Source organism: Rhinatrema bivittatum, chromosome 8, assembly GCF_901001135.1.
Source record: "Rhinatrema bivittatum chromosome 8, aRhiBiv1.1, whole genome shotgun sequence".
In the NCBI taxonomy this organism is placed as follows: domain Eukaryota; kingdom Metazoa; phylum Chordata; class Amphibia; order Gymnophiona; family Rhinatrematidae; genus Rhinatrema; species Rhinatrema bivittatum.
In genome coordinates this window covers 84,559,259-84,587,244 of record NC_042622.1, presented here as the reverse complement: position 1 = coordinate 84,587,244, position 27,986 = coordinate 84,559,259, and the positions used below count along the sequence as shown (strand labels likewise).

The 27,986-nt window shown below is 46.9% G+C and overlaps 1 protein-coding gene across 2 annotated transcripts; it reads right to left on the bottom strand.

Annotated features, from left to right (window-relative positions):
* Positions 1-5: 5 nt before the first annotated feature.
* EXOSC2 (exosome component 2) lies at positions 6-27,767 on the bottom strand. 2 transcript variants are annotated; one of them, XR_003858145.1, is made up of 9 exons: positions 27,501-27,767; positions 26,980-27,081; positions 14,241-14,286; positions 13,091-13,180; positions 6,869-6,934; positions 5,939-6,007; positions 3,594-3,789; positions 3,330-3,458; positions 6-2,760 (listed from the first exon to the last, which is right to left on the bottom strand). XR_003858145.1 is itself a non-coding variant. In XM_029611910.1 (9 exons), exons 1-9 carry the CDS (start codon positions 27,620-27,622, stop codon positions 2,680-2,682), a joined length of 882 nt encoding a protein of 293 aa, XP_029467770.1. In that variant the 5' UTR covers positions 27,623-27,763; the 3' UTR covers positions 6-2,679. The 2 variants fall into 2 exon arrangements, 1 of the variants encoding a protein (XP_029467770.1); XM_029611910.1 differs by having other exon boundaries at positions 3,613-3,789; positions 27,501-27,763.
* Between the last annotated feature and the right edge of the window lie 219 nt (positions 27,768-27,986).

Here is a 27,986-nt window from a genome sequence, read left to right as displayed (position 1 = left end):
GCATCTCCAAGTGCAGAAATTTTATGGTTGAAAGTCAGCAACCCTACATTTTTCCAACAGCCACTCAATGCCAGCTTATCCAGTTGCTACACGCCATGACTAGGTGCCCCTGCCCCTATAGATTGGCTGTTATATGGGCAGTTTGATTGAAAGCAAAAAATAAAAATTCAGTACAGTCTGTTTTATACCACTCTAAACTATGAGACAAGAGCTGCAAAGTCTTGGTACCTTGAGGCCCTAAAGGGTCTTAAACCACCATTGCAACCACTCATACCATATGACCTGACAAGAGTTGCAATAGGAGCTTGTCCTATGGCTGCTGCCTGCTGTCTCTTCTGTGCCAACAGTACAAGCACTTTCAAAACTAGCAGGTTGACACACTGGGCCTGTTGAACTTGTTGAAAGCAATATCAGCAGGCCGAAAGTGCTAGCCTACAAGTTTTTAAGTTGGTGGTGCTGGTACAGCTGAGAGAGTGGGCAGTAGCCACAGGACAGACTTCTGCTGTTCAGTAGATGCTGGGGATGGGCAAGGGGGATAAGAGATGGGGTGAGAGAGAAGGATGAATGCTGTAAAAGAGAGAAAGAAAGGGTTGGTGGAAACAAGGATTACCAATAGGAAAGGAAGCATATATGGATGTGGGGGTAGGAGACAAAAGGAATGAAAGAGTAAGAATAAAAATAAAGACAAGGGGTAAGTGAGAGCTGAAAGAAGTGAAAAAGGTAGAGATGCATAAAGAGACAGCAATGAAGGGAGGAGACTGAAGCACATAAAAGAAAGATAGAGCTTGGGTCCCTAGTGGCAAAAAGAGGTAAGTGGCAGGGCAATAATAGTAACAGTTAAGGGTGGGGTGGGTGGGTTGATAGAACAAATATTACAAAATGAGCCACTCCACCCACACAAAAGTTGTATGCACACCCCATCTTGGAAAAAATGAAAGAACATTGTCCACCACCCTTTTCATGAAGAAATAAATCTCGAAAAGTGTATTTGAGTCTTCAGTGTTGTGACAATTACAGCATGGAATTTAAAAAAAACCACCCAAAAAAAACCAGTTATATTCTTCCCTCTGGAAAAAAAAAGTTTGCATCCTGTACCTGATTTAGACCATTAATAATGTCTAATAGACTGACAGACAAATGAGTGTGCAACCTTTCTGAATTATTCATATCATAACATATCAGCATGTGCTATTAAAAACTATGGGGTCGATTAAAAAAAAAAAAAAAAAAAACCTAAAAACGTGCAGGCGTCCATGTGTGAGCTGTTCCCGGCGCATGCACATGGACGTGTCTATAACACATGTGCGCATTATAAAACATGATATCGGCGGGCGGATGTCTATCACGTGCATGACGAGAGGGATCTTAAAAAAAAAAAACACACGGCGACGTAGGTAGGCCTTTCCCAGTTCCCTCCCAGTCTGCTCCAATTAAAGACTGGGAGGGAATTTCCCTAACCCTAGCCTTCCTCCCTCTTCCCCCCCGACCCCTTTTTTTTTCTTTATACTTCTGCTCCAGAGGAGCAGTATCTTCTGCATGTCAGCTGGCACCAAACACGCGCTGTTCCAGACTGCCTTCCCAGCCCACCCTTTTGGAGAGGCCCAGCACTTTGGTGCATAAAGGGGGTTACGTGCATGGCTGGGCCCTTCCAAAAATGTGCACAGCGCACGTGTGGCCCTTTTAAAATCAGGCATAGGAATTGATGTCATCCTAGTCTTCATAAGCCCCTCATCTATCACGTTTGTTCTGCAAAGAAAATCTCAGCTAAAATGTCCTAACATACTCTCCCCTTATGTACTGCATTAAAAATGTGTGTGAGGTGTGGTTTCCACAGCTCCCAAGGCTGCATCTACACAGACTCGACCATAGCTCATATATAGAGATTTAGCAACAATCAGTCAACTATTCTTTTCTTCACAAAAATATTCTTGCAACTATTTTTTATATATCCAAAACGTGTTCTCTAATAAACAGATGCAACAGAAGCAAGTAATGGAGGGCACATAATATAAAACAAGTTAGAATCTGGTTTTAAAGGAGATGATTCTGGATCTGGATAAACTGTCTTGGACTAAAGGTCATCAAAAATCCAAATTAGATACATTTACAAATCTGCTACTAAGTCACAGAATTCAAAAATATTGCTTCTGCAGTGAGACCTTGCCTCACCTGCCTTAGGGCTTCAAGGTCCAAAATAATCAATCCAGTGACTAAAATAAGATGTCTGGTGCCTACTAGATTCTACATCTTCTGAAAGCTCCTCACATGTGGAGCTATCATAGGAAGAGAGAGAATGGCTTCAGATGCTTTTATGCTGCATAGGTACTGGGAATGTAAGTATATATAACTTAGGAACCAGACATTACCTGTATGTAAAACTCTAAGCCCTAACATCCAGAACAGCTCTAGAACTTGCAGAAAATAAAGACAGCTGAAATGTAACGTTCCAGCAATGCGAGCAGATCCCCCGAGTAGCTTCTCAAACGCTGAATCCTACATGTGGCTGTCCTTACAAAGACAGTTGGTTTGCTGAGATCCTCATTCTAGTGCACTGTTCTGTTCCATTTCTTTTGGGCCAAATCACTCCTCTGCCAGTTTTGGAAGGGCACTGCTCTTCTGCTGCTATTACCCAAGCTGTGGAATGAACTTCCGAAGGAGCGGGCACCAGTCAGTCCTTACTTATCCCTCCTGCTCTACAAGCCTTTGCCTGGTTTCCATCACTATCTCTTCCATAACTTCAGTCTTCATGAGATCCTTTATCTGGAGAAAACAGCATGAGGAATGTTAGAAGAGTCTGAACCAATCAAACCCAGACACACAATCCCTTAGTTTGGGTTGGGGTGGCAACAAGGACTAATGATGGGCCAGGTGTAAGGAAAACACTCCGTGTTTGCGCTAGTAAGAGCTTTACTAGAATGAATCTGAACAGGTTGCAAGGTTTAGCTCAGGAACTCAATTCATCTTACAGTAAGAGCCGGAATGGAACAAACTGCTCTGCAATGGGAGGAAGACTATTATAAGACAGAATTCAAATATACTTTGGACAGACCCAGAAGACAGCGGTAATAGTAAGGAAGGGAGAGGACTGGAGCTCATTTAGGGATTGCAATGACTCAGCAGACAATGGGCAGACCAGATGGGCCAAGAGCCCCTTATGTGCAGAATACTCTACCTCCATGTATCATCCTCAAACAGACAAAAATGTTGATTTAAAAAAAAAAAATGACTGATAGCCAATGAGGGACACCTCACAGCCCAAGGGAAGAGAGGGAGAGGTACCTGATGTAACATGGATACCTCTTGGCGCAGGGGACAGAGGATGAGGGTACCTGGTGAGGAAGGGAGGCTTCATAGCAGTACAAAATACTTGTGTCATACAGTAGCATTTTGTGTGTGGAAAGAGCCAGCAGACAGTTCCGGAGTCGAGAGATAACTTCACGGTCTGGCAGGGAAATAGGCTGCAAAAGGACAAAACACCACAGAAAAGTGAAAAATAAGACGCGTCTCCAGAACAACGATTCCATCCATCCATGATCTCTCTCTCTTCCATATAGCACAGACCCTCTGCCCCCTCCGCAACAGCAGCTACATGCCTCTCCAGCTAGCCCTGACCTCCAAGTTCATGATGAAGCCTCCTGCCTCCTCTTCCCGCTGCTCAGGAGTTGGAAAGATCCAGATAAAGCCATTGTTCCCAAGGATGATGGAGGCTCCACATGGCAAGTTATGGAAGTGCGTCTTGCGTCGCTTCACCAGGGAAGGGGAGACCTGAACCAACACACCTTGCCCAAGCTGAAAAAGCAAAAATCAGGAAATTAGCATCCTGTGAGCTGCCAGGAGGGGCTGGAGAGACAGAAGTTGAGAAGGAAGAGTATCAGCTACCCCCCCCCCCACCCCCTATAGATCATGCTTCACTTTTGAAACCCAATATCACCTCAAAAATGATAGGAACCGCTCAATTAAAGGTGTGATGAATACAGAAACCTTTCTTAATAAGATTCTGAATACTAGGAAAGGGCTGAGCAGACTTATTTTCTTTACTTTAAAAAAAAAAAAAGTGGATTTTCTTAAGTGTCCTGTTTTAGGGACAGCAGGTCAGTGCCCAACGAGCATATTCTGGGATTAAGTCTGTAATTTGGATGGGCAACACTTCATTCTTTCAGATTTTGTACTACATAGGATTATGCAGAACTATGCTTATTCTGTCATCTTTCTCTTACTGTATTTTTGCTGTTATCGTATATGTTTGAAAATATAAAGTAAAAAAAAAAGTGAGCCCAGGACTCAGTTAGCTGCCTCTAGTCCCTCAACATTATCGGCTGCCAGTAGTTTGTACTGGCTCATTCTCTGCGCAGGCTTTCTGCTCTAGGCTTCTACGAAGGTCCCAGCATGCTCTCTCTTTTAGCCGCCCGGACCTTCTGCCTCTCTGAGATTGCCACATTACTCGCCATCTACAAAAAGATCGAGGCAACGTACAATAAAAACATTCATAAGGATTTAAGAAACATATAATGGATCAAATAAACAAATGATAAATAAAATCAAGTAAACAGACAGCCAAAAATAATAAAACTGTGATAAATAAGAGCTAAATGATATTTCATACCAACTAATCTGGGAGAGTAATGCAAAAACATCAGGGGCTGTTGAGCAGTGCTTTTGATGTTACATAGAAGTGACAAATGATCCACAAGCAAGAAAAACCAATGGACAAGCAATACCCCCAAATATACAAGTCATCCTGAAAAATCATTATTCACCCAGACAAAAAGTCTCTCTTAAGCACTCTTAAAATTGTGCTGTATCAGATAATAGGCAAAGTGATTTTGGAAGAGAATTCCAAGCTATTGGACCAGCAACTGAAAAAGACTGCTACAAGTTTACATTCAATGAGCAAGCTTCTAACAGGCCTCTATTAGCTGAAGTAAGAGCCCTAGATGAGCTGTAAATACGTAAGATAGAATTAACCTAAACCGCAGCAGTATTAAAAACCAATTTATGAACTATCGTTGAAATTGTGAATTTTGCCCACCATTAAATTGGCAACCAAGGCAGCTTAGCGAGAACTGCAAAAATATGCTCAGTAAGAAGATGTGTGGCAGAATTTTGCACTACCTGCAAAGCTGTCATAGAATTAGCTGGTAGGCCAATAAAGACAGAAATGCAGTAATCCATAATGGGAAAAATTAAAGCCTAAAGGGCACTACGGAAGTCAGGAGGATCAAGAAGTAGCTTTAGTCTCCATAATAATTGCAATTTCATAAAAGCTTATCTAAAAACAAACTTCAAATGTGAACGCATGAAAAGGTCACTGTAACACCACCTAGTTTGTGAACAAGTCTTTTAAAAAGGAAGATGACAATCCTCAAAAGCAAAAGCTATAAGAATATCCGTGGAGGGAAACCTAAGCATAATCAGTTTCATTTTATTAACATTAAGGACTAATCTGTTACTGTACAACCATTGCTTTATTGCAGAGAGGCAAATATTTAAGAATTCAAACGTAGACTAGGATGAAGTAAACAGGTAGAAAAAACGGTATATTGTCTGCGTGTAATTTGTAATTAAGGCTTAAGCCCGGTAAAATATTGCACAATGGGGGGGTCAACTAGATATTAAATAGTGCAGCTGAAAGAGCAGATCCTTGGGGAACACCCATAGGCATCTGATACCATGAAGTGTTATTAGCAATCCTGACGTGTTGGTCTCTAGCGAGTACTCGTATCAGTTACTCTAATGTGATACCCTGCACCTTCTGCATCCCCAGAATCTGGCTACTGGTACCCATCTGCCCGGCTCTTGGGACACCTGACCCCCTCCCTTCAGCAGTGACTTCTGTACCTTGTTCTCAATATTCTGCTATTAATAAAGTAAAGAAGCTGTAACAAGATCATTTGGACAAGAAATAAAACAAGTTAAAAAAAAAAAAGGCATCCATTACCTTGCCATACTTCAGGCTCCTGGTGTGCAAGGAGAGAGCCCCATCTGAAAACACAGCTTGCACCTCAGCCTGTCAACACCAGCTAAGGAAAGCAGCATTCCCAGAGCATGTGCTACTGGCACGTCGAGGCATCACACAATCCCCAGCATCAAAGCACACCTCTCTCTTGAACCCTGGGTACTCAAACCCCCCATCTCATGCTTTCAATCACTGTCACTCAATGCCCCCTCCGCTTCCAATGTCTGGCACTAACCGTTCACCCTGCTGTGTTTTCCTTTATCTACTGATCAGGTACCATCTGATCATAATTTATTCATTCAATGGCACAAAGTAGCAGATATTTTCAGAAAATGTTAACAGTTTGTTATATCTATGTTTAAGTAAGTATCTTGAAACTGTTTGGCATTGCTCTCTCCCATCAGCTGCTTTGTTAAAAAGAAAATTACATTAATGTTAATGGCACTGATTGCCTGGTCAGATAAAATCTTGACATTATTCTAATCCCCAATCCCTTTGGCTGGAAGGGCGTACCCTTGAAAGCCAACAAATTGCAGCCCCCTAACTCTCGGGGCACTGCACCTCTAAGCCTCTATGAAGAATAGCTACAGGGTGAAGAGACTGCACCAAAGGTGACCAGTCAGAAAGGAAACAGGACAACCCTATATCAAACATACCCTGGCTTGAGAGGTTCATTCCTATCATGGTATGCACAAAAAAACCCCGTTTGGAGACACTAGCCACAAGTGCCCCTTCATCAACCCCTAGATCCTGAGAAACATAGCGTTACTTGGGTCCATGTTAACAAGAGAGTACTAGACCACAGGGATCTGCCCAATGAGAACAATAATTTGTACGTTTATACACAGGGTTCCCACAGTATGTCAGGGGTCTGCAGGCAGATATTGAACCTTCACCCATCAAGAAGGATACACTGATCAGGTCGCCTTCCTGCAGATAGTCTCTCATTGCTAACTCATCCTCTGCAGACCTTCTCCTCTGAAAGCAGAACAAAAGGAAAATTAGGTTCTTACCTTTGCTAATTTTCATTCCAGTAGTACCATGGATCAGTCCAGACAGCTGGGTTATGCCTCCCCTCCAGCAGATGGAGTCAGAGAGAAAACTGAAAGCACCCCCTATATACACTGGTGTGCCACCTGCGACCCTTCAGTATATGTGATATCAAAGCAGAAGTAATGAATTAAGCACTTTCAACACTGCCCTCAAGAATCCCCCTTTGTTTTTTGTTTTGTTTTTTTTAAACAAGTGACCAGATCACGTAGAAACATCCTTGAAAACAGATAAAACCAGACACAACAAATAGAACACCAAGAGTGTACAACAACACACGATACACTGGTATAACTGTCAAGGAAACCACAAACGTGCGGAAACAGACATAAAACCACTGAAACGGAAAAGAAAATCAGAGAATACGAGCGGACTCCCAGAACCCTGTGGGCGGGCGTCTGGACTGATCCATGGTACTACTGGAATGAAAATTAGCAAAGGTAAGAACCTAATTTTCCTTTCCCAGTACGTACCAGGATCAGTCCAGACAGCTGGGATGTACCCGAGCCGCCTTAACTGGGGTGGGACCCTGAGAGTCCCGCTCGAATCACACTGCTCCCAAAGGACTCTGCAGGAGGTCCCCGGACATCCAGGCGATAATGCCTGGAAAAAGTATGCCAGGATTTCCATGTGGCCGCCCTGCATATCTCTTGGCAAGAAACCAAGTGATTCTCTGCCCATGAAGTCGCTTGAGAACGCAGAGAATGAGCCTTAAGCCCAGCGGGAACAGGCTTACCACAGCCAACATACATGGACGCAATAGCACCTTTTAACCAGCGTGCAATCGTAGCTTTGGACGCTTGAAGACCCTTCCTGGGTCCATTCCACAACTCGAAAAGGTGATCTGACTTTCTAAAGTCATTCGTAACCTCCAAATAGCGTAAGAGAATCCGACGGACATCCAAACGCCTCAAGTCCCGACCCTGCGCAGACTGTAGGTCCTTGTCCGAAAAGGAAGGTAATTCCACCGTTTGGTTGACATGAAACGTGGAGACCACCTTAGGTAGGAAGGAAGGAACAGTTCGTAAGGAAACTCCTGACGCCGAAATGCGCAAAAACGGTTCCCTGCAAGAGAGAGCCTGAAGCTCCGACACCCGACGAGCCGAGGAAATGGCGACAAGGAAAACAGTCTTGAGGGTGAGATCCTTCAAAGAAGCCGCCTTAAGAGGTTCAAACGGAGCCGCACACAATCCACGGAGTACCAAGTTCAAGTTCCAAGACGGACAGGGAAGCCTGACGGGAGGACGCGAGTTTCTAACCCCTTGCAAAAAACGAGCCACATCTGGATGACTCGCAAGGGAAGAGCCTTCGACCTTACCCCTCAAGCAGCCCAAAGCCGCCACCTGAACTCGAAGCAAATTATACGCCAACCCCTTCTTCAATCTATCCTGTAAGAACATAAGGATATCCGCCACTGACGAACATCTGGCCGAAGTACCTGCCGTGTCACACCAATCATGGAAAACCTTCCAAACCCTCGCGTAGGCGAGCGTAGTGGAAGATCGACGCGCCCGAAGGAGAGTAGACACTACCGCGTCCGAATAACCTCTCTTCTTCAACCGCTTCCTCTCAAAAGCCAAGCCGCCAGACAAAAACGATCCGCCAGATCGAAAAATACTGGACCCTGCCGAAGAAGATTGGGAAGATGACCGAGACGCAGTGGGCCGTCGACTGCCAAGTTGACCAGATCCGCGAACCACGGGCGCCGCGGCCATTCCGGAGCCACGAGAATCACCGGACCGTGATGGGACTCTATGCGCCTTAGCACTTTCCCTACCAGAGGCCACGGAGGGAACACATAAAGAAGAATGTGACGAGGCCACGGAAGGGCTAGCGCGTCCACCCCTTCTGACGCGTGCTCTCTTCTCCGACTGAAGAAGCGTACCGCCTTTGCATTTTGATGGGTCGCCATGAGGTCCAAGCGCGGAGTCCCCCAACGCCGCGCGATGAGAGCCATCGCCTCCAACGAGATCTCCCATTCTCCTGGATCTAGGTGCTGCCGGCTGAGGTAATCCGCCTGAACGTTGTCCACGCCGGCAATGTGGGTGGCCGCGAGACGCTCTATGTGCCTTTCCGCCCAGGACATCAACAGCGCCGCCTCGGTCGCTACTGCTTGGCTTTTTGTGCCTCCTTGTCGATTTATGTACGCCACTGTGGTCGCATTGTCCGACAGAACTCTCACTGCTCGTCCGCGTACCAGTGGAAGGAGACAACGCAAGGCCAGGCGGACCGCTCTGGTCTCCAATCGGTTGATGGACCAAGTCGCTTGGAGTGCCGACCAGTTGCCCTGGACTGCACGGGACTGGCAGACCGCACCCCAGCCCGACAGGCTGGCATCCGTCGTCACCACCAACCAAGACGGGGGTTCGAGGTCCACCCCCTGTAGGAGATTGGCTGGAGTCAACCACCAAGAGAGACTGGAACGAGCCGGCTCCAGCAAAGGCAATTCCATCCCGTACTCCTCCGAGCAGGGATCCCAGCGAGATAGAAGTGCTCTTTGTAACGGACGCATATGCGCAAAAGCCCATTGTACCATTTCCATAGTAGACACCATATGACCAATGACTTGTAAATAATCCCAGACCGTGGGAATCTCGAGCTCTAACAGGCGCCGTACCTGAGTCATGAGATTGAGCATGCGCACCTGAGTCATGAGATTGAGCATGCCTTGGTGGGCAAGGTTTTTCTTCCGCATGCGTTGCTGCGGAAGAAAAACCTTGCCCACCAAGGTGTCGAACCGAGCTCCCAGGAACTCCAGCTGTTGGGTCGGTTCGAGTCTGCTCTTCGCGAAGTTGACTACCCAACCCAACCTCTGCAGCTGGTGCACCACTAAGGAGACCGCCCGGTTGCATGCCGCGTGCGACTTTGCTCGAATGAGCCAATCGTCGAGATAGGGATGTACAAGGACGCCTTGCCGGCGGAGGGAAGCCGCTACCACCACGAGAACTTTGGTGAACACCCTCGGCGCGGTGGCCAACCCGAAGGGGAGGGCGCAAAACTGGTAGTGGTCTCCCATCACCATGAACCTCAAGTACCTTTGATGCCTTTCTCTTATTCCGATGTGCAGATAGGCCTCTGTCAGGTCCAAAGAAGCCAAGAATTCTCCCTTGTGGACGGCCGCAATAACAGACCGGAGGGTCTCCATCCGGAAGCGGGGCACACGCAACGACTTGTTTACTCCTTTGAGATCCAGAATGGGTCGGAAGGTGCCCTCCTTCTTGGGCACCAGGAAGTATATGGAATACCGACCCGTCCTGAGCTGGTCCCGGGGAACCGGAACCACCGCCCCCAGAGCCTGAAGATGGTCGACCGTTTGGGCTATAGCTACCTGTTTTTCTACGGGGCCGCACGGCGATATCAGGCAGAGATCCCGGAGGGGACGTACAAAATCCAACTCGTAGCCGTACCGAACCACGTCGAGGACCCATTGATCCGAAGTAATTGCGGCCCACTCCTCCCAGAACCGGGACAACCGACCTCCGATAACGGGCACGGAGGAGTGGGCCCGCGCACCTTCATTGTGCGGGCTTGATGGCAGGAAAGCCTTGGGAAGAGCCCCCGCGTATAGGCCTCCTGCCGCGAAAGGAAGAAGACGACCAGACCTGGGATCTTGTCGCCTGCTGCCGCTGGGGAAGGGAACCCCCTCTTCCCCCACGGAAACGCCGTTGACCCCGAAAGCGAGCCCTAGCGTTACCAAACGACCGAGGTTGCCGAGGCTTATCCTCAGGCAACTTGTAAACCTTGTTGTCACCCAGGTCCTTAATGAGCTGGTCCAGCTCCTCGCCAAACAGCAGCTTGCCCTTAAAGGGGAAGGAACCTAACCTCGCCTTAGAATTGGCATCCGCCGACCAACGACGGAGCCAGAGCAACCTCCTGGCTGAAACCGCCGAGGACATAATGCGAGCCGACGTGCGCAACAAGTCATACAAGGCATCCGCTGTATAAGCGACCGCCGCTTCAACACAATTCGCCTGCTCAGCCTCGCCCGGAGGGAGCTCCTGCATGGTCAGCAGCTGCTGAACCCAGCGGAGGTTGGCCCTCTGCACAAGGCTGCTGCAAGCCGCCGCTCAGACCCCCAGTGCCGCCACGTCAAAAATGCGCTTTAATAAAACCTCAAGCTTGCGGTCTTGGAGGTCCTTCAACGCTATGCCCCCCGTCACTGGGATAGTTGTATGCTTCACCACAGCCGTGACAGCCGAATCTACCGCGGGTGTCTTCAAAAGCTCCAAGGAATCCTTGGGTAAGGGATATAGCCTTTCCATGGCTCGATTCACCCGCAGGGAAGCCTCTGGGAGCTCCCATTCCTTTGAAACGATCTGTAAGACCTTGTGGTGAAAGGGAAAGGTCTGCGGGGGAGCTCTAATCCCTGCCATTGCGATATCCCCTGTAGACGTGTCCGCCTCCTGAGGCGGAGTCGTCAACTCTAGCTCCTGCAACACGTGGAGAATAAGGGAGCTTAATTCTTCTTTTCCAAACAAGCGGAGTACCTGGGGATCATCCCCAGCTACAGCCCCCGGATCGTCGGCCATCAGCAAGTCCGGAGCCCCCGGGGATTCCGGAGCGGCTCCTGTGTCTCCCAGGTCCTCAGCCCCACCCCCCCTCGGGCGGGGACCCTTGATCCCGGAGGACCCCACGTCCGGTGGACTCCCCCTTGAGACGGGGGCGGTCTTGGGAACCTTCGGGGGAGCGGGAGCCTCCGCCTCCCAGCCGGATTCTGCCTGCAAAAAGGCTTTGTGCATTAAAAGCACAAAATCGGAAGAAAATGGCACTGACCGTTTTAGATTTTTCTTCGGACCATCCGATGAAGGGGGGCCGCGAGGAGACCCCGAATCGGCCTGGGAGCACTGGCTCTGTGCCTCAGGAGAGGGAGGAGGAGAGATTTCCTCCTCCGATGCTGAACATGCAGCCTGCCACGTGGTCAAGATGGCCGCCGCACTCCTCCCCGGTGGAGGAGGGGCCGGAGGACGACTGCCTGAGACGCTGCTGTGCCGCTCCGGAGAGAGGAGAGAAGATCGGCTGCGGGCAGCGCTCGGCCCCCCCCGAGGGTCCCTCGCCCCCAGGAACACATCGGGAGCAGAAAACCCGCGGGAGAGTCGCGCCCCCGCCTCTCCACAGGTCAGGCAGACCGAAGATCGCGAACGGAGCAGCACGAAAAAAAAATGGCGCCAAAAACTCTCAGAGAGGAGAGCCCCACAGCAAACTTTAAACTTTTTTTTTTTTTTTTAAACCCCCTTCAGGACTAAAGCCTGGAATTGGGGGGGGGAGGGTGACCGGCCCACCGGTAAGCTCTCCCCCAGCCTGCGGACACACTAACCCGGGAATATCAGAAGGGTACTACCCTCCGAGCCTGCCTCACACTAATCCCTAGCTGCGCAGCGCAAGACACTCACACAGACATTCACACAGACCGACAGGCAGACAGAGGAGAGAAAGGAAGCATCCAATGATCTTGTCCCCTGTCCTACCTTACTCTTTATATTGTATTTTATTTTTAAATTTTCCCAGGACCGAGAAAATAAAAACCGACAGGAGCAGGACCGCAGGTTATGCCTCTCAATCTGCTGGAGTCAGAGATTATACTGAAGGGTCGCAGGTGGCACACCAGTGTATATAGGGGGTGCTTTCAGTTTTCTCTCTGACTCCATCTGCTGGAGGGGAGGCATAACCCAGCTGTCTGGACTGATCCTGGTACGTACTGGGAATCTGTGTTAGTCCCCTTCCTCTTCCACACCCAACTATGAGAAATATTAGGGAAATCCTGCTAGGGAAGGCTGAACTGAATATTCTGAACACACAACAACTCGTACTGCAAAAGAATACTTTTACTTAAAATCACTGCACAACCAAATGGAAGATCAGCCAATAGCACCTTAGCAATACTCTTCCCTTTATTAACTGGTGCTAAAAAGGAAAAAGGTTAAACACTACCTATACTCAACATGTAAGAAAGAACAGCCCATGACTGTACTAACAACAACTTTTTGGTTGCTGAAATTGCTGCCAGAAAACATGGACTTCTCTCTCAAGCTGTGGGGCTTTCCCTGAGAGCTCTGGATCTTTCCTCATCCTGCACTAAACACTCACCAGCTCCCCTCCAGGAAGGTTCACAGAGGAAAGCAGCAACACAGAATCCAGCCTGGAGTTTGTTTCCACTTTCCACCTCTTCTGCTGAACCTGCAAAGGGAGAGAGGTAGGGGGGGGGGGGGGAAGACAGACAGGATGGCAAGTGAGAAACAAAGGTAAAGAGATCACTAATCTCTCTTCATCTGAATGCTGTCAAGCTGTGTTCAGCAAAACGAAGACTCTTTACTGAAATCCATTACTTCACTGAATACGTGAGGCACTGGAGTATATCTGTATAGTGCTGTCCCCAAGCAGTAGTTTTATTACTACATAGCAAGAGAGAACAAAATAGCATGCACAACATGAAAAGGGGTTATTAAACAGGTAGTGTTATCAAATGCATTTGTTTCAAGCAAAATTTGAGTGCAGGGGATCTCTAAGCACTAGTCTCCAACTTTTTTCATTAATCTGTTTAATCACTGATCTCAATGGAGATTTCCCACACTTGCTCAAAACTCTGCAGTTTTGAGTACCACAACCAGTTTCATAAAACCTTTTCACCAGAAGCACACGCTGCACTGTTGTGCACGTTTGGTTCTCTACTGCTCTACAGCTTACTAAACTGCTTGGGGGCAGCATTATACAGAAACTCCCATGTCTCTCGAAAACATCAACAATATTTGCAACAGTGTTTTGTGGTGCTTCCAATCCAAAACAGCACAAAAAAAAAAAACCAAAAACCTAAAGAAAATTTAATTTTGCATTCCTCATGTCATTTGTGTGTGCTATATGCACAGTAAAGTCTGCTGGAAAAATATAGCACAAGATAAAGCAAAACATACGCAGAAAAACGAAAAAAATCTTATAAATCCAAAATGACGTAACATTCTTTTTCCATGCCCACCTCTTGTATTTACAGACACCAATATAAAAAAAAACAAAAAGAAGAACTTGAGCATGCAAGTTTAGCTATATTAAAAATCTAATTTCATTCACACAATGTGTGTAAAAGGCACTCTGTCATCACTCCCTGGTAGCTCAAAGCAGCATGGGAGGAAGATGTAACTGCTGGGTAACTATGGGCAAGAGTACAATAGCATTGAGAAAACAGAAAATATTTTCTATTTGAATAAGGCAAAGCTAGCAGGCTACCTCTGCAGGAGTGTCTTACCTCAGTGATTCTTCCAACTATGATATCACCAACCTCCCCATTGTATCTGCAGAGGATACAAAAGGGAAAACATGCATTACATTCTGTCCTCACACCACTACCATGCTGGGTCTGGGGACTGCAAAGGGACACCATATGTTTCAGGCAAATCTGGTTTCACTGTGAATAAAAGCACATGAGAAGCATTGACCTCCCTCATCTTTCTGTAATCTGGGGACCTAGTTCCTCAAATGATTAATAGTCAGGTCTCCAGGATCTGATGTGTTCCAGAAGGGGGTTCGGTCAGTAAAATGGTTCACTTACCAGATACCCTCTGCCTTTCATTTTGTACAGCATCAGCATGCATTGAATGGGGAGCTGGATTATTGCACTGTAGATCATAGGAGAAGCTGACAAAAAAAATATATCAAAGACCTTGCATACAGTGGCTTGCAAAAGTATTCGACCCCCTAAAAAAGTCAGCTGATTTGTGTGGATTACGAATGACACAGATTGTTCCAGACAGTATGTTTACTGCAAACCAGTATGCTATTAAAGTAAATCTTCAAAGTCACAATTCATTTCTCTGTGCTTTCTGTAAAAAAAAAAAAAAGCTAACTGAAAAATGCTGCTTGCATAAGTATTCAACCCCTTCAGACTAGTACTTGGTAGAACCATCTTTTGCCGCAAACAGCTTTAAGTCTGCTGGGGTAGTTTCTACCAGCTTTGCACACTGTTTGGGAGTGAGTTTTGCCCATTCTTCCTGGCAGATTTGCTTCAGGTTGTTCAAGTTGGTTGGATGACTCTTATGGACTGCAATTTTCAAATAGTGCCACAGATTCTTGATTGGATTGAGAGCTTTATTTTGACTTGGAAATTGTAAACATTCACCTTTTTGTTGTTCAAACCACTCCTGTGTTCCTTTGGCCTTGTGCTTGAGATCACTGTCCTACTGAAAAGTGAACTTTCTCCCAAGTTTTAGTTTTTTAGCAGACTGAAGCAGGTTGAATTGCAGTATCTCCCTATATGTTGCACCATCTGTCCTTCGATTTTAATAAGATACCCAGTCCTCACTGAGGAAAAGCATCCCCACAATATGATACTGCGATGGTGTTTGCTGAGGAATGGACAGTGTTAGGTTTGTACCACAAAGAATTTTGAATTTTAGCCAAAAAGCTCCATTTTTCTCTCATCTGACCACAAAACCTTATCCCACATTTTAGCTGGGTCACTCTGATGCTTTCTGGCAAACTCCAGACATGCTTTGAGGTGGTTTTTCTTCAGTAATGGCTTCTTTCTAGCCACACTCCCATGCAGGACAGTTGTATGCAGAGCTCTTGATATGGTTGACTGGTGCACTTCCACTCCAGTCTCTGAACTCTGTAGCTCCTTCAAAGTGATTGCTGGCCTCTCTGTGGCTTCCCTCACAAGTCTCCTTCTTGCTCTGACCCTGAGTTTTGAGGGACGGTCTTGTCTAGGCAGAGTCTGGGTGGTATGATGCAGCTTCCATTTCTCACAATTGATCCAACAATGCTCACTGGGATATCCAAGCACTTCAATATTATTTTGTAGCCTTTTCCTATCTTGTGCATATCTATAACTTATCTTTAATTTCCTTAGAATGCTCTTTGATCTTCATTTTCACAGCTTTCTTTCAGATTCACAGTCTGACCAACAATACTGGAATTAGGGGATCTTTTACCCAGAAAATCTGACTTTTTTTTTTTTTAATGATTCAAAGATAGAGGCCAATTGTAAGTCAATTGGTTAGGGCAATATCTTTCATCTGTATAAACTTAAGAGCTTCCACAGCATAGGGGATGAATACTTATGCAAGCAGCATTTTTCAGTTTTAATTTTATTTTTACAAAACACGCAGAGAAATAAAGGAAAATTAGTTCTTACCAGTCCAGACTCATAGGTTTTGCCTCCTTTCCAGCAGATGGAGACAGAGTTTCACAGATACTGCTCTTAACCCAGTGTGACACCTGCAGCTCCTCAGTATTACTAAGTACCCAAGCATAAGAAGTCAAAAAGGTTTCCAATACTCAACACTATCAAATCCCCCAGAATGAGCAGAAGAAAGAGTAACATTTATAATGCAATTCAAAAACTCTGTTAAAAGGATTAACGAGAAACTTGTGCCATTCTTCAGAGTTATTCAAGACCAAAAAAAAACCAGATCAAGCGGACTCTCTAAAACTTCTCTCCACCACTGGGTGGGATTCTGGACTGATCTATGGTACTACAGGAACAAAAACGTTAGTAGGTAAGAACTAATTTTCCTTTCCCTGTACATACCCAGATCAGTCCAGACTCCTGGGATGTACCAAAGCTTCCCTAACCAAGATGGGACTACGGGAGTCCTGTTCGAAGAACACTTTCACCAAAGCAGACAACATCCGGATCCTGGACATCCAAATCGGTAGTGTCTGGCAAAAGTATGTAAAGATGTCCAAGTAGCCGCCCTGCAAATCTCTTGTGGTGACACCAGTTGGCATTCTGCCCAGGCCACTGCTTGGGAATGGGTAGAATGAGCCCTTAACCCCTCCAGGATAGGACAACCATGACAGATATATGTAGACCCAATAGCCTTCTTCAACCACAATGCAATCGTGGTTTTTGACACTTTTTCACACCACTCCATAGCACAAAAAGGTGATTTGACAATCTGAAACTGTTAGTGACCTCCAGATACCACAACAAAGCCCTTCTGACATCCAGCGCAACCACCTCCAAATTTGTAAAGGCCAGAAGCTCCACTGACTTAAGTGAAATGCTGAAACTACTTTCGGCAGAAGAGATGGAATGGTCCTCAGAGAGTCCCCAGAATCCAAAATCTGCAAAAAGGGTTCTCTACACGTCAGGGCTTGAAGCTTACACACCCTTCTGGCTGAACAAATCGCCACCAAGAAAGCCACCTTCAAAGACAGATCTTTTAGGGTAACCCTCTTTAGAGGTTCAAATAACACCTCACACATGCCCTTGAGGACCAAATTAAGGCTCCAAGAAGGGCACACCTGATGAACGGGTACCACATCCAGATGCGCAGCTAGGGCTGTTCCATGAACCTTGCCTCGCAAGCAGCCCAGGGCCAACACCTGCACTCTCAGGAAACTAAAGGACAAACCTTTCGACAGTCCTCTCTGCAAAAAAGCAAGAATATGCGCCACCGAAGCTCACAGAGGATCAACCCCCTACTCCTTATGCCAGGCCTCAAAAACTCTCCAAACCCTGACATATGCCAAGGAAGTAGAAGTCTTACGAGCATGCAACATAGTAGAAATAACATCCTCAAAATGTCCTTTCCTTAATTGCTTCCTTTCAAAAGCCAAGCTGCTAGACAAAAGCGATCCGATTGATCTGAAAATATAGGACCTGTTGCAGAAGCTTTGGCAGATGGCCCAGTCTCAAGGAGCCGTCCACTGCTATATTGACCAAATCTGCAAACCAAAATCTTCTTAGCCACTCCGGAGCCACAAGAATCACTGTTCCTGGACCTCTATTCTCCTCACAACCTTGCCTACCAGGGGCCATGGTGGAAGCACATAGATCAGAATGTCGTTCAGCCAAGGAAGAACCAGGGCATCAATCCCTTCCGCTCCGTGCTGTCTTCTCCAACTGAAGAAGCACAGTGCCTTGGCATTCCTCAGAGTTGCCATAAGATCCATATGAGGAATGCCCCATCTGTGAGAAATTAGGGTCATTGCCTCCTCTGAGAGCGCCCATTCTCCCAGGTCCAAACGTTGCCAGCTGAGAAAATCCACTTGCACATTGTCACACCCTGCTACGTGCAAGGCCACTATCAAGGCCAGATAGTGCCCAGGACATCAGCATCTCCACTTCCAGAGCAACCGCTCAGCTCTTGGTACCTCCCTGGTGGTTGATGTAGGCCACTGTTGTCGCATTGTCGGACAGGACTCTGACTGCACAGTTGCATAAAAGAGGAAGAAACTCCTGCAGGGTCAACCGTACCACTCTCATCTCTAGGCAAATGATGGATCAGGCCGCTTCCTCCGCTGACCATTGGCCTTGCACCAATTGGGACTGAAACACAGCTCCCTAACTGGAGAGATTGGCGTTGGTAATCATTACCATCCACTGTGGCATCTCGAGGTCCACCCCTCGGCACAAATTATTCTGGCCAAGCCACCACGAAAGACTGGATCTGGTAGACTCTGTAAGCTGTAGTGGAGGATGAAACTGCTCAGAAATTGGATCTCACTGGGATAGCAATGCTTTCGGTAGAGGCCTCATGTGGGCAAACACCCACGGGACCAACTCCAAGGTCGAGGCCATGGAACAGAGGACATGCAAGTAATCCCAGACCCTGGGCACTCGGGCCTCCAACAGGTTCCAAACTTCAGTCCGCAGCTTGACAATCCGCTCCTCCATGAGAAAAACCTTCCCCACTCTGGTATTGAAGCACGACCCAAGAATTCCAGAACCTGTGAAGGAGAAAGGAGACTCTTAGATTCACTATCCATCCCAATGAACTAAGGCGTTGCACCACCATGTCCACCGCTCGTCTGCAAAGGTCTTCTGACTTCGACCAGATGAGCCAATCGTCCAGATACAGCTGGACCAGCATGCCCTCCTTTCTGAGGGCTGCCACCACCAATCACCTTGGTGAAAGTCCTCGGGGCTGTCCCTAGGCCAAACAGGAGAGCGCAAAATTGAAAAAGCCTCCCCAGGATTGTAAACCGGAGGTACTTTTTTTTTTTTTTTGCAATTTATATTTTATTGGATTTAACCAGATTTACAGATCTTAAATACAAGACCTCAGATAGAATACAATTCCACCTCTAATATTTAAGAAACAATATCCATTCCATATCTGAATACATTATAGGAAATAGGGAGTCCAATACAATAAATGAGCAATTTTAAGAAGAAAACAAAACAATGCTATTCACTAGCCTAATATACACCCTATATAATGATTTCTGCAGGTTTATATTTTATGTCCGGACTTGAAAGCTATATCTGGACTCACACTCCTGAATAACTTCGTAGCTGCGCTGGATCTTGAAAAGAGGGGTATCGTAATATAAATTTTGCTCCCCTACTTATGGCTTCTGGACGCATTTGAAGAAAAAAAACTCCTTCTCTCGTGTAACCTTTGTTATGTCAGGGAATATCCAGTCTCTATAGCCGTGAAACATCAAATCTTGATTTCTGAGGTAGTTTCTCAAAATGGAGTCTCTTTCCGAGATAAAAAACAAATGAAATATACAAAGTTTTCCTTGTTGTTATTTCAGTTTCCAGAGTCATTTTGAGGAGTGCAGATACATTTAAAGATTCTTCTTTTCCCTTTTGGGGCATTTTTTCATCTTTTTTCTTATCCTTAGCACTAGGCAGGTAATATATTTTAGTTAAAGCCAGTATGGCCTCATCAGGAAATTTCAAAATATCTTTAACATAACTTCGAAATAAGTCCCTTGGTGAAAGCCCTTTAACTTTTGGAAAGTTTAATATACGAAGATTAGCTCATCTGAGTTCATTTTCTAGCCTTTCCACTCTTGCATAATTTAATAATTCCGATTTTACTAAGTTATTTTGAATTTCTTTTATACCATCAATCTTTTGTTCATTCTCCAGCATTCTTTTCTCCAAATTATTTACTTTTACATCAATATTTTTGACTTGTTGTAGATTTTCTCTAAGTAATGAAGACATGTTTTTTTTATAGAAGAATCCATTACTACAAACATACTCCAAATTGTATCCACAGTTATTTCTTTAGGTTTAGTTAGAGAATGAATACCAGCTACTTGGATCTCTGGCTCACTCCTCCCTGTAGCCCCAAGTTTTCCATTCTTACCATCTTTCTGAAGATTCATTGCAGCCTGGTCCTTGGAGCCTCGATTATCTTAGCTCTCCAAAAGTAACGCCTCTCCTGCGTCCTTCCTCGGGACTAAAGATCTTACAGGCGCCATTCTGTCTTCCAGCCACTCGACAGTAGCTCCTAATGATGTATTGAAAATCTCCGATGGCGGGTCAGGAGCTTCCGGAGCGCCGGGGCTGAGGGATGTTTCCTCAACTAGAGACCCCGTGGTCTGCTCCCCCGCGGAGGTCTCGGCATTTCCTCCTGCCGGCTGAATCCTGCCAGAACTCGCAAACAAACACTCGATCCTTGGCTGTCTTAAGTCCAACGGAGTAGAAGTAATATTGGTCTTTAATTTCGCCTTTCGTTTCGTGTGCGGCATAGGAAAATCTTTCAAGGTAAATATCAAAGAAAGGCAAAAAAAATCAGTTAAGACCGGAGAGCGAGGTTCGTGCATCTCATCTATAGGGCAGCCATCTTGGACAGACTGCCAAACCGGAGGTACTTCTGATGGTCAGGGTGAATCCCTATGTGCAGATACACCTCCATCAGATCCAAGGAAGCCAAGAACTCCCCGTTTCTCACCACTGCTATGGCGGACCTCAGAATCTCCATCTGGAAATGGGAAACTTTGAGAGCTACGTTTACCTTCTTTAAATCCAGAATTGGATGAAAGGTTCCTTCCTTTTTTGGCACCACAAAATAAAATGGAATAATGCCTCATCCCCTGCTCGTCCTGAGGGATGGGAATAATAGCCCCCAGCATTTGCAGCCACTGTATGATCTGCTGTATGATCAGCTTCTTCTCTGCCAAGGCACAGAGAGACACTATAAACAGGTTTCTGAATGGCTGAACAAATTCTAAAGCATAGCCTTGTCCTATCACGCTTAGAACCCATCGGTCGGATGTGATCTTGACCCATTCCTCATAAAAATGAGTCAGACAACCCCAGATGACTGGAATCGAGGAGTGGGCCGGCCTCACCTCTTTGCGCTGGTTTGGCTCCTCCACTACCATGGCCGGAGCTGTCTCAGCCCACTCTGCACCCCTGAAATGGCTGGCTCCTGGACTGCGACTTCCCCAAGGTCTGCCTTTGGCCAGCAGCCGGAGTTCTGCTCTGATGGAAACGCCTTTGCCCCCAAAACCGAGAGCGCACTGGGAGAAATCTTTTGGAACCTTTTGGGCTTGTCCTCCAGTTATCTCCCAGATGTTCATCAGCTGCTCCAAGTCTTCCCCAAACAGAAGTTTGCCCTTAAAAGGCAACCATCTCAGCTGAGCCTTTGATGAAACATCCGCTGTCCATTTTCTTAACCAAAGAAGCCTCCTAGCGGAAACCGTGGACATCATAGTCCTGGAAGAAGTGCAAATGAGGTCATACAAAGCATCCACACCATAAGCCAGCGCAGCCTCCAATCACTCCACCTGTTTGGACTCCTAACGCGACATATCTCTGGCGCTCTGCAGCTGCTGTACCCATCTCAAACTAGCCTGGAGCATGAAGCTGCTACACACAGCTGCACGGATACCCAGAGCAGACACCTCAAAGATCTTGAGATGTACCTCAAGCTTCCTCTCCTGCAAATTCTTAAGAGCTGCTGCGCCAGCTACCAGAATGGTGGTCCTTTTTGTAACAGCCGAAAGTGAAGAATCCACCTTCGGCGCCCTCAAGAGCTCCAAAGTGTTTTCGGGCAAAGGATAAAGCTTATCCATAGCCCTGCTAACCTTAAGTATGGTTAAGTTGATGGTCAGGAAGTATCCCACTTCCTGACCATCAACTCTTTAACCAACTTGTGAAAAGTTAGTCATGACTGGATATTTCCTCCAGGTCAGCCTGGTCCTGCAGAACAGTTATTCCCAATTCCGCCAGGACCGGCAGGATCAGGGGCCCCGAGTTCCTCCCTTTGAAACAGGCGAACCACCTTGGGATCGTCACCTTCCATCATCGGGACTTTTGTCGCATCCTCTTCCGGATCCTGTGGGCATCGAGAAAGATCAGCATCGGAAGAACCATCCCCAGATGGCAATCCCTTATCAAAGTCCTCTGAGGAACCCTCCTCGGTGGCCCCTGACCCGGAAGGACCAAGGACCCTCAGAATCCTAGTGGCCTTCGAAACTCTGGACTTCTTCCTGTGGGGAGGTTCTGCCATCCTCCACTTAGAAAAGGGCCGCTCCATAGCCTTGCAGGCTAAAAATACCTTGTGCATCAGCAGGACAAGCTCCAATGAAAAAGGAGATGCTCCATCAGAATCCTCTTCCAGAGGATCAATCGCCTCGTCCGTCTGCCCCCTCCCCCTGGCCTCCTCAGAGCTGAACTTGGCTAGAAAAAGCTCAGGCAGGAGATCCCCCTCCCCCCCTCTGCAGCCTTCCCCTTAGCGGCAAGCATATCCAAGATGGCCACCGTTCCCACGCTCAGCAGGAATGAATTGTCGGCCCCTCGCATTGCAGTCTTTGACCCACCAGAGTCGCGCTGCTTCCAAGCTGCTGACAGTCCCTCCTGATGTACCCTCTCCACCAGAGAGGCAATGGGAACAGCGGCCGAAACGAGAAAGGTGCATGGAGCTGTCACCATATGTAGTGCATTGGTACGCCTTCGGCATGATCAGGCCCGGCTGCGACCGCACGGCAGATGCCCAAGGGAGGAAAGGCAGTGGGAGAGCCTAAAACAAAATATACACCGCTGAAGCTGTCTCCCTCTACCACCGGCAATGGGAGATTAAAGCAAAGCAAAGTAAACACACCTGCTTCCCTTGATTTCCTCTTATTGCTATTCTCTTTTTTTTTTTTATTAAAAAAAACTTTATAAGAGACACAAAAGGAACAAACTTATCTGAAGTGCAGCAGAGGCTTCTCCCAATCCTCTTGGAGGTGAGGGAACTGGACCACTAGCTTTCACCTCAGGCAAAATCCAGTGAGCAATCTAGGGTGCCCAACCCCTACTCATCCACCTCTGTAACCAGGACCTGCCAACTTCCTGGGAGAGAAATCTTTGCTCGATCGAAACCTCTTCATTTTATTTTTTTCAGGTACAGAACTGCAGGTTTTGCACCTCCTCCATCTGCTGGAGACAAAGAAATACTGAGGAGCTGTAGGTGGCACACCTGGTTAAGAGGTGGTGTCTATGAAACCTTCTCTGTCTCCATCTGCTGGAAGGGAGGCAAAACCCAGGAGTCTGGACTGATCTGGGTACACATACAGGGAATTAATTGTGACTCTGAAAGTTTACTTTAAGAGTATACTGGTGTGTAATAAACATACTGTCTGGAACAATCCACACAAATCTGCTGACTTTTTTTTTTTTTGGGGGGGGGGGGGAATACTTTTGCAAGCCACTGTATATAAAATATGCTAGTATTATATTATAAAATGTGAGTTGATGCTGTCTTGTTACATACAATGTAACTGCAAGAACCATATGAATGCAGTGACACTTTTATAAATAGATACTGTTGATTGCAAGTCTTAACTTGTAGAAGACAGGCAATGACAACATCGTCAGAGGTATAGCCATGTTAGTCTGATGTAGCAAAAATGACAAGAGGCAGGTGGCAATTTAAGGCCTAACCAATTTATTGAAGTATGAGCTTTCAAAGACAGAGTCCACATTGTCAGATGCATGAAGTGCAGTACAGAAGTGGGTAAAATATATTTGTGGGGGGGGGGGAGGAAGCAGGGATACATAGAGAAAGTAATGAATTAAGATGGCAGGGTGTGGAGCCAGAAAGTGTCAAAATAGTCCAGATTACGGCCAACTGAAAAGTGTGAAAAGATAGAATGATCTGAAAACAGTTAAGTTCCTAAATAGTTGTAGTGAGTCATGAAGCCACTGTCACTGTTCAGACCTTGAGTGATGGTGTTATTTTTTTTAATGAGTTCTAGTTCAGCAGTTTCATGCTGGAGTGTTCCTTTGAAGTTCCTTTTTAGGAGTATGGCAACCTTAAGGTCAGACAGAGAATGTCTTGGAAGATTGAAATGTTCTCCTATTGGGTTTCTGAATGTTGCCATTCCTAATGTCAGATTCATGTCCATTTATTCTTTTCCTTAAAGATTGATCTGATTGTTCTATGTAGAATAAAATGGACATAAATCTAACATTAGAAATGGCAACATTCAGAAACCAGGAGAAGAACATTTCAGCCTTCCAGTATATTCGCTATCTGACCTTAATGTTGCCAAACTCCTAAAAAGGAACACTCCAAGACAAACTGCTGAATTGGAACACATCAAAAAATCAACATCATCACCCGAGGTCTGAACAGAGACAACGGCTTCATGACTCACTACAACTATTTATGAACGTAACTGTTCTCAGATCATTCTGTCTTTTCACACTCACCTCAGTTGTCAGTAGTCTGGACTAAAATGCTATTAACACCGTTTCCACACTCTGCCTGCCTAATTCAGTGCCTTCTCTTTGTTCTGTATCCCTGCTGCCTCCCATCTCTATATATTTTACCCACCTGTTCTACACTTCATTCATCTGAGGAAGTGGTTTCTGTTCTTGAAAGTTCACATCTCAATAAAAGGCCGATACAGTACAGTGCGCTCCAATGGAGCGCACTGTACTGTATCGGAGCGCACTGTTAGCCTGCTATTGGACGCACGTTTTCCCTTACCCCTTATTCAGGAAGAGGAGGAAAACGCACGTCCAACCCGCGGCACCTAATAGTGGGTGCAAATGCATGTTGATGGCCCTATTAGGTATGCGCGCAGGATACAGAAAGTAAAATGTGCAGCCAAGCCGCACATTTTACTTTCAGAAATTAGCACGGACCCAAAGGTCGGCACTAATTTCTTCCGGCACGGGGAAAGTGCACAGAAAAGCAGTAAAAACTGTGTGTATATATATATATATATATATATATACATACACACACACACACACAGCGCTATACAGCAAATCCACCAGAGCCTCCAACAATGGAACCCTCCATGTACCCTCACTTAAAATAGCACACCTCACCTCCACAAGGGAACGAGCCCTATCTATTGCAGGACCTACCCTCTGGAACTCTCTACCTCCCAACCTCAGGCTCGAAACCTGCAGCTCCAAATTCAGAGCCAATCTAAAAACCTGGCTATTCGCACACGCCTACCAAGATTAATTCCTCCCATTTGCTACTCAATATGCCCATCAAGAACAACTTCCCCTCTCACCCTTAAACAAACCTATTCCCATTTGCTTTCTCTCCATGAACCTATTCACATTGCTTTCTCTCCATGAACATTGTATAAAGTTCTCTTTGTTTTCACAAATTTTATGTTTATTTTGAACTGTTGTGGCACTCTTCCCGAGTAGCCTGTTCCTATGTACTTCCTATCCTGCGTTCTCACAGTTCCCACTACTCCTTCCCCACCACCCTGTTTTATGTAATTTCCTTCCTTTTGTTTTTTGATGTAAACCGATATGATGTCCCCACTAATATCGGTATAGAAATTTAAATAAATAAATAACCTGGGTGCGCAGGCCTAATGCTTCACGGACACGCTGGTATCTGTCATTTCAAATGTCATTTGAAATGACAGGTACCAGGAAGTGGACAGTTCTCCGACGCTCGGGATTGTCAGCCCTTTCTCCCCTCCTCCCGAAGCAACAAAAGCGAAAAAAATCGAAAAAAAAAAAGTTGCAAGAGAGAGAGGGGAGAGAGGACGGGCAATCCTACGCTCGGGACTGCCAATCCCCTCTCCCCTCCTCCCGAGGCAAGGCGCGAAAAGCAGCCTTGCTCCGGGAGGAGGGGAGAGAGGATTGGCAGTACACTGCACGGGAAGAGCACCAGAATCTGCTGATCCCTCCCTGCCCATGTGGCTTCCCAGCTCCAACCAATAGCATCAAAGCGAGTCAGTACTCCGAGTCGGACGGAGGCAGGAGCTAGAAAATGCAGGCAGCTGCCCAGACTAGCAAGCGACGAAGCGACTTACTTTTTTTGCAGCCCCCCTCCGGAGACAGACATCGGCGAGGATGACCGCAGCTGCCAGCGAAGATGGACGCCTGCACGGGCGAAAGCGGCCCCTGTTCGTGCAATTGGGCCGCTCAAGACGTGACGTCACATGCCGTGACGCCAAACATCGTGACGTCACGTCTTGAGCGGCCCAATTGCACGAACAGGGCCGCTTTCGCCCGTGCAGGCGTCCATCTTCGCGGGCAGCTGGAGGCAGGGAGCCGTGGTCGTCCTCGCCGATGTCCGTCTCCGGAGGGGGGCTGCAAAAAAAGTAAGTCGCTTCGTCGCTTTACACTGCCAATCCTCTCTCCCCTCCTCCCGGAGCAAGGCTGCTTTTCGCGCCTTGCCTTGGGAGGAGGGGAGAGGGGACTGGCAGTCCTGAGCGTAGGATTGCCCGTCCTCTCTCCCCTCTCTCTCTCTTGCAACTTTTATTTTTCGATTTTTTTTTTTCGATTTTTTTCGATTTTGTTGCTTCGGGAGGAGGGGAGAGGACTGGGCTGCCCCAGAGACCAGCACCCATGGACGCGGCCAGGGCAGGTGAGCGGGGGCTGGGGGAAAGTTTGCCGCCTACCCTTACCCCTGCCTCTAACGCAGGGGTAAGGGTAGGCGGTAAGTTAGCAGGTTACACACGCGGCAAAACGGCAGGGTAAAAAAGCGATAGTCGGGGCGCGCGTTACTGGATGGTAGGGAATAGCTAATTCGATCGTTTACATGCAATATACATGCCGCGTGCGGAAGGGGTTGCCCGGGGATTAAAGGACGCGGTAAGAGTAGGTTAAAGGGGATTGGGGATCGCAGGAAGGGCTAACGCGGCCGGAAAGAGAGTAGAAAGCGGGTTAGGAACGGGGAAACCGCGGACGCACTTTACAGGATTGACCTGTGTATCGGCCTGTAAATTGGTTAGGCTATAAGGTACCACCCACCTCTTGTCAGCAGAGTATCTACACTCTCACCATGAATAAGAGCACAATTCAGTTCTGATTCACTGGCACTCACCTGGTTTTTAAGGCGCGAACACAAATCAGCTTGTTGACTCTTTCTACAGTGCCTGCCACTGATGCCAGCAACTTCTCATCCTCCATGTACGTGCCATGGCCTCTATGGGAAGTGAGCAGAGAGACTATTGGTCATTAGCCTAAGATACACTGTTCCCCTCCCTGGGTCAGGGACTGGCACAATAGCAAACACAAACTTGATACGTGCTTCCCCTTCCAGGACTTGTTACCTGCCAGGGAACACCACAGTGCCAGCTCCACTGTCCAGAGGACCGACACATACACAATCAGACCGACACACACTCACATACTCATTCTATACGGTCACTCTCACCCTCATTCATTGCACAATCACTCTCTGTCACACACGCTCTAGAGACCATACAATCACTCTGTATCACACACACGATGTTCAGCTGCTTTCAGGGCTGGAGCCAGCACATGCTGAGGAGAAAGAAGAGCCAGGCCGCAGAGCCCTCTGCAGGCTCCTCTCTCAGCTCGGTCCCTTTCCCGTGAACGTACCGCATGAAGCCCATGTCCGTGGTGATCGTGTCTCCGGGCGCCACCAGGTGTCGGTTACTCTCCGGTAACAAGGCCTCACTCCCCCGCTTCCGAGCTCCTGGCAGCCTTACCTCCACTGCCATCTCTACTCCTGATAGTGGTCGACTTCACTTACGCTGCACTTCCTTCAAACTGCCATACCAACTACTGGCAACCGGAAACAGAGGCTTCCGCCATCTTTATGAGAGGATGAGGGCAGCTTTAGTCAACGTAAAGCTCCACACCGGCCATTTTAACTACTGGCAATGGAGAGTCGTGCCTCTGGTTTATGAGTGTTGTAATGCTGCCACCTGCTGGTTGCTTGGCGGCACTAGTTAAAAACATGAAAGTAATGGCTCCACCGCAGGGAAAGTCATGAGGGTTAGGGGGTTATAATTATAGATGTTGGGTTTTAACCCACCTCTCAATATAATGCTCAAGGCAGCTTACAGAATTAATAATATTTAG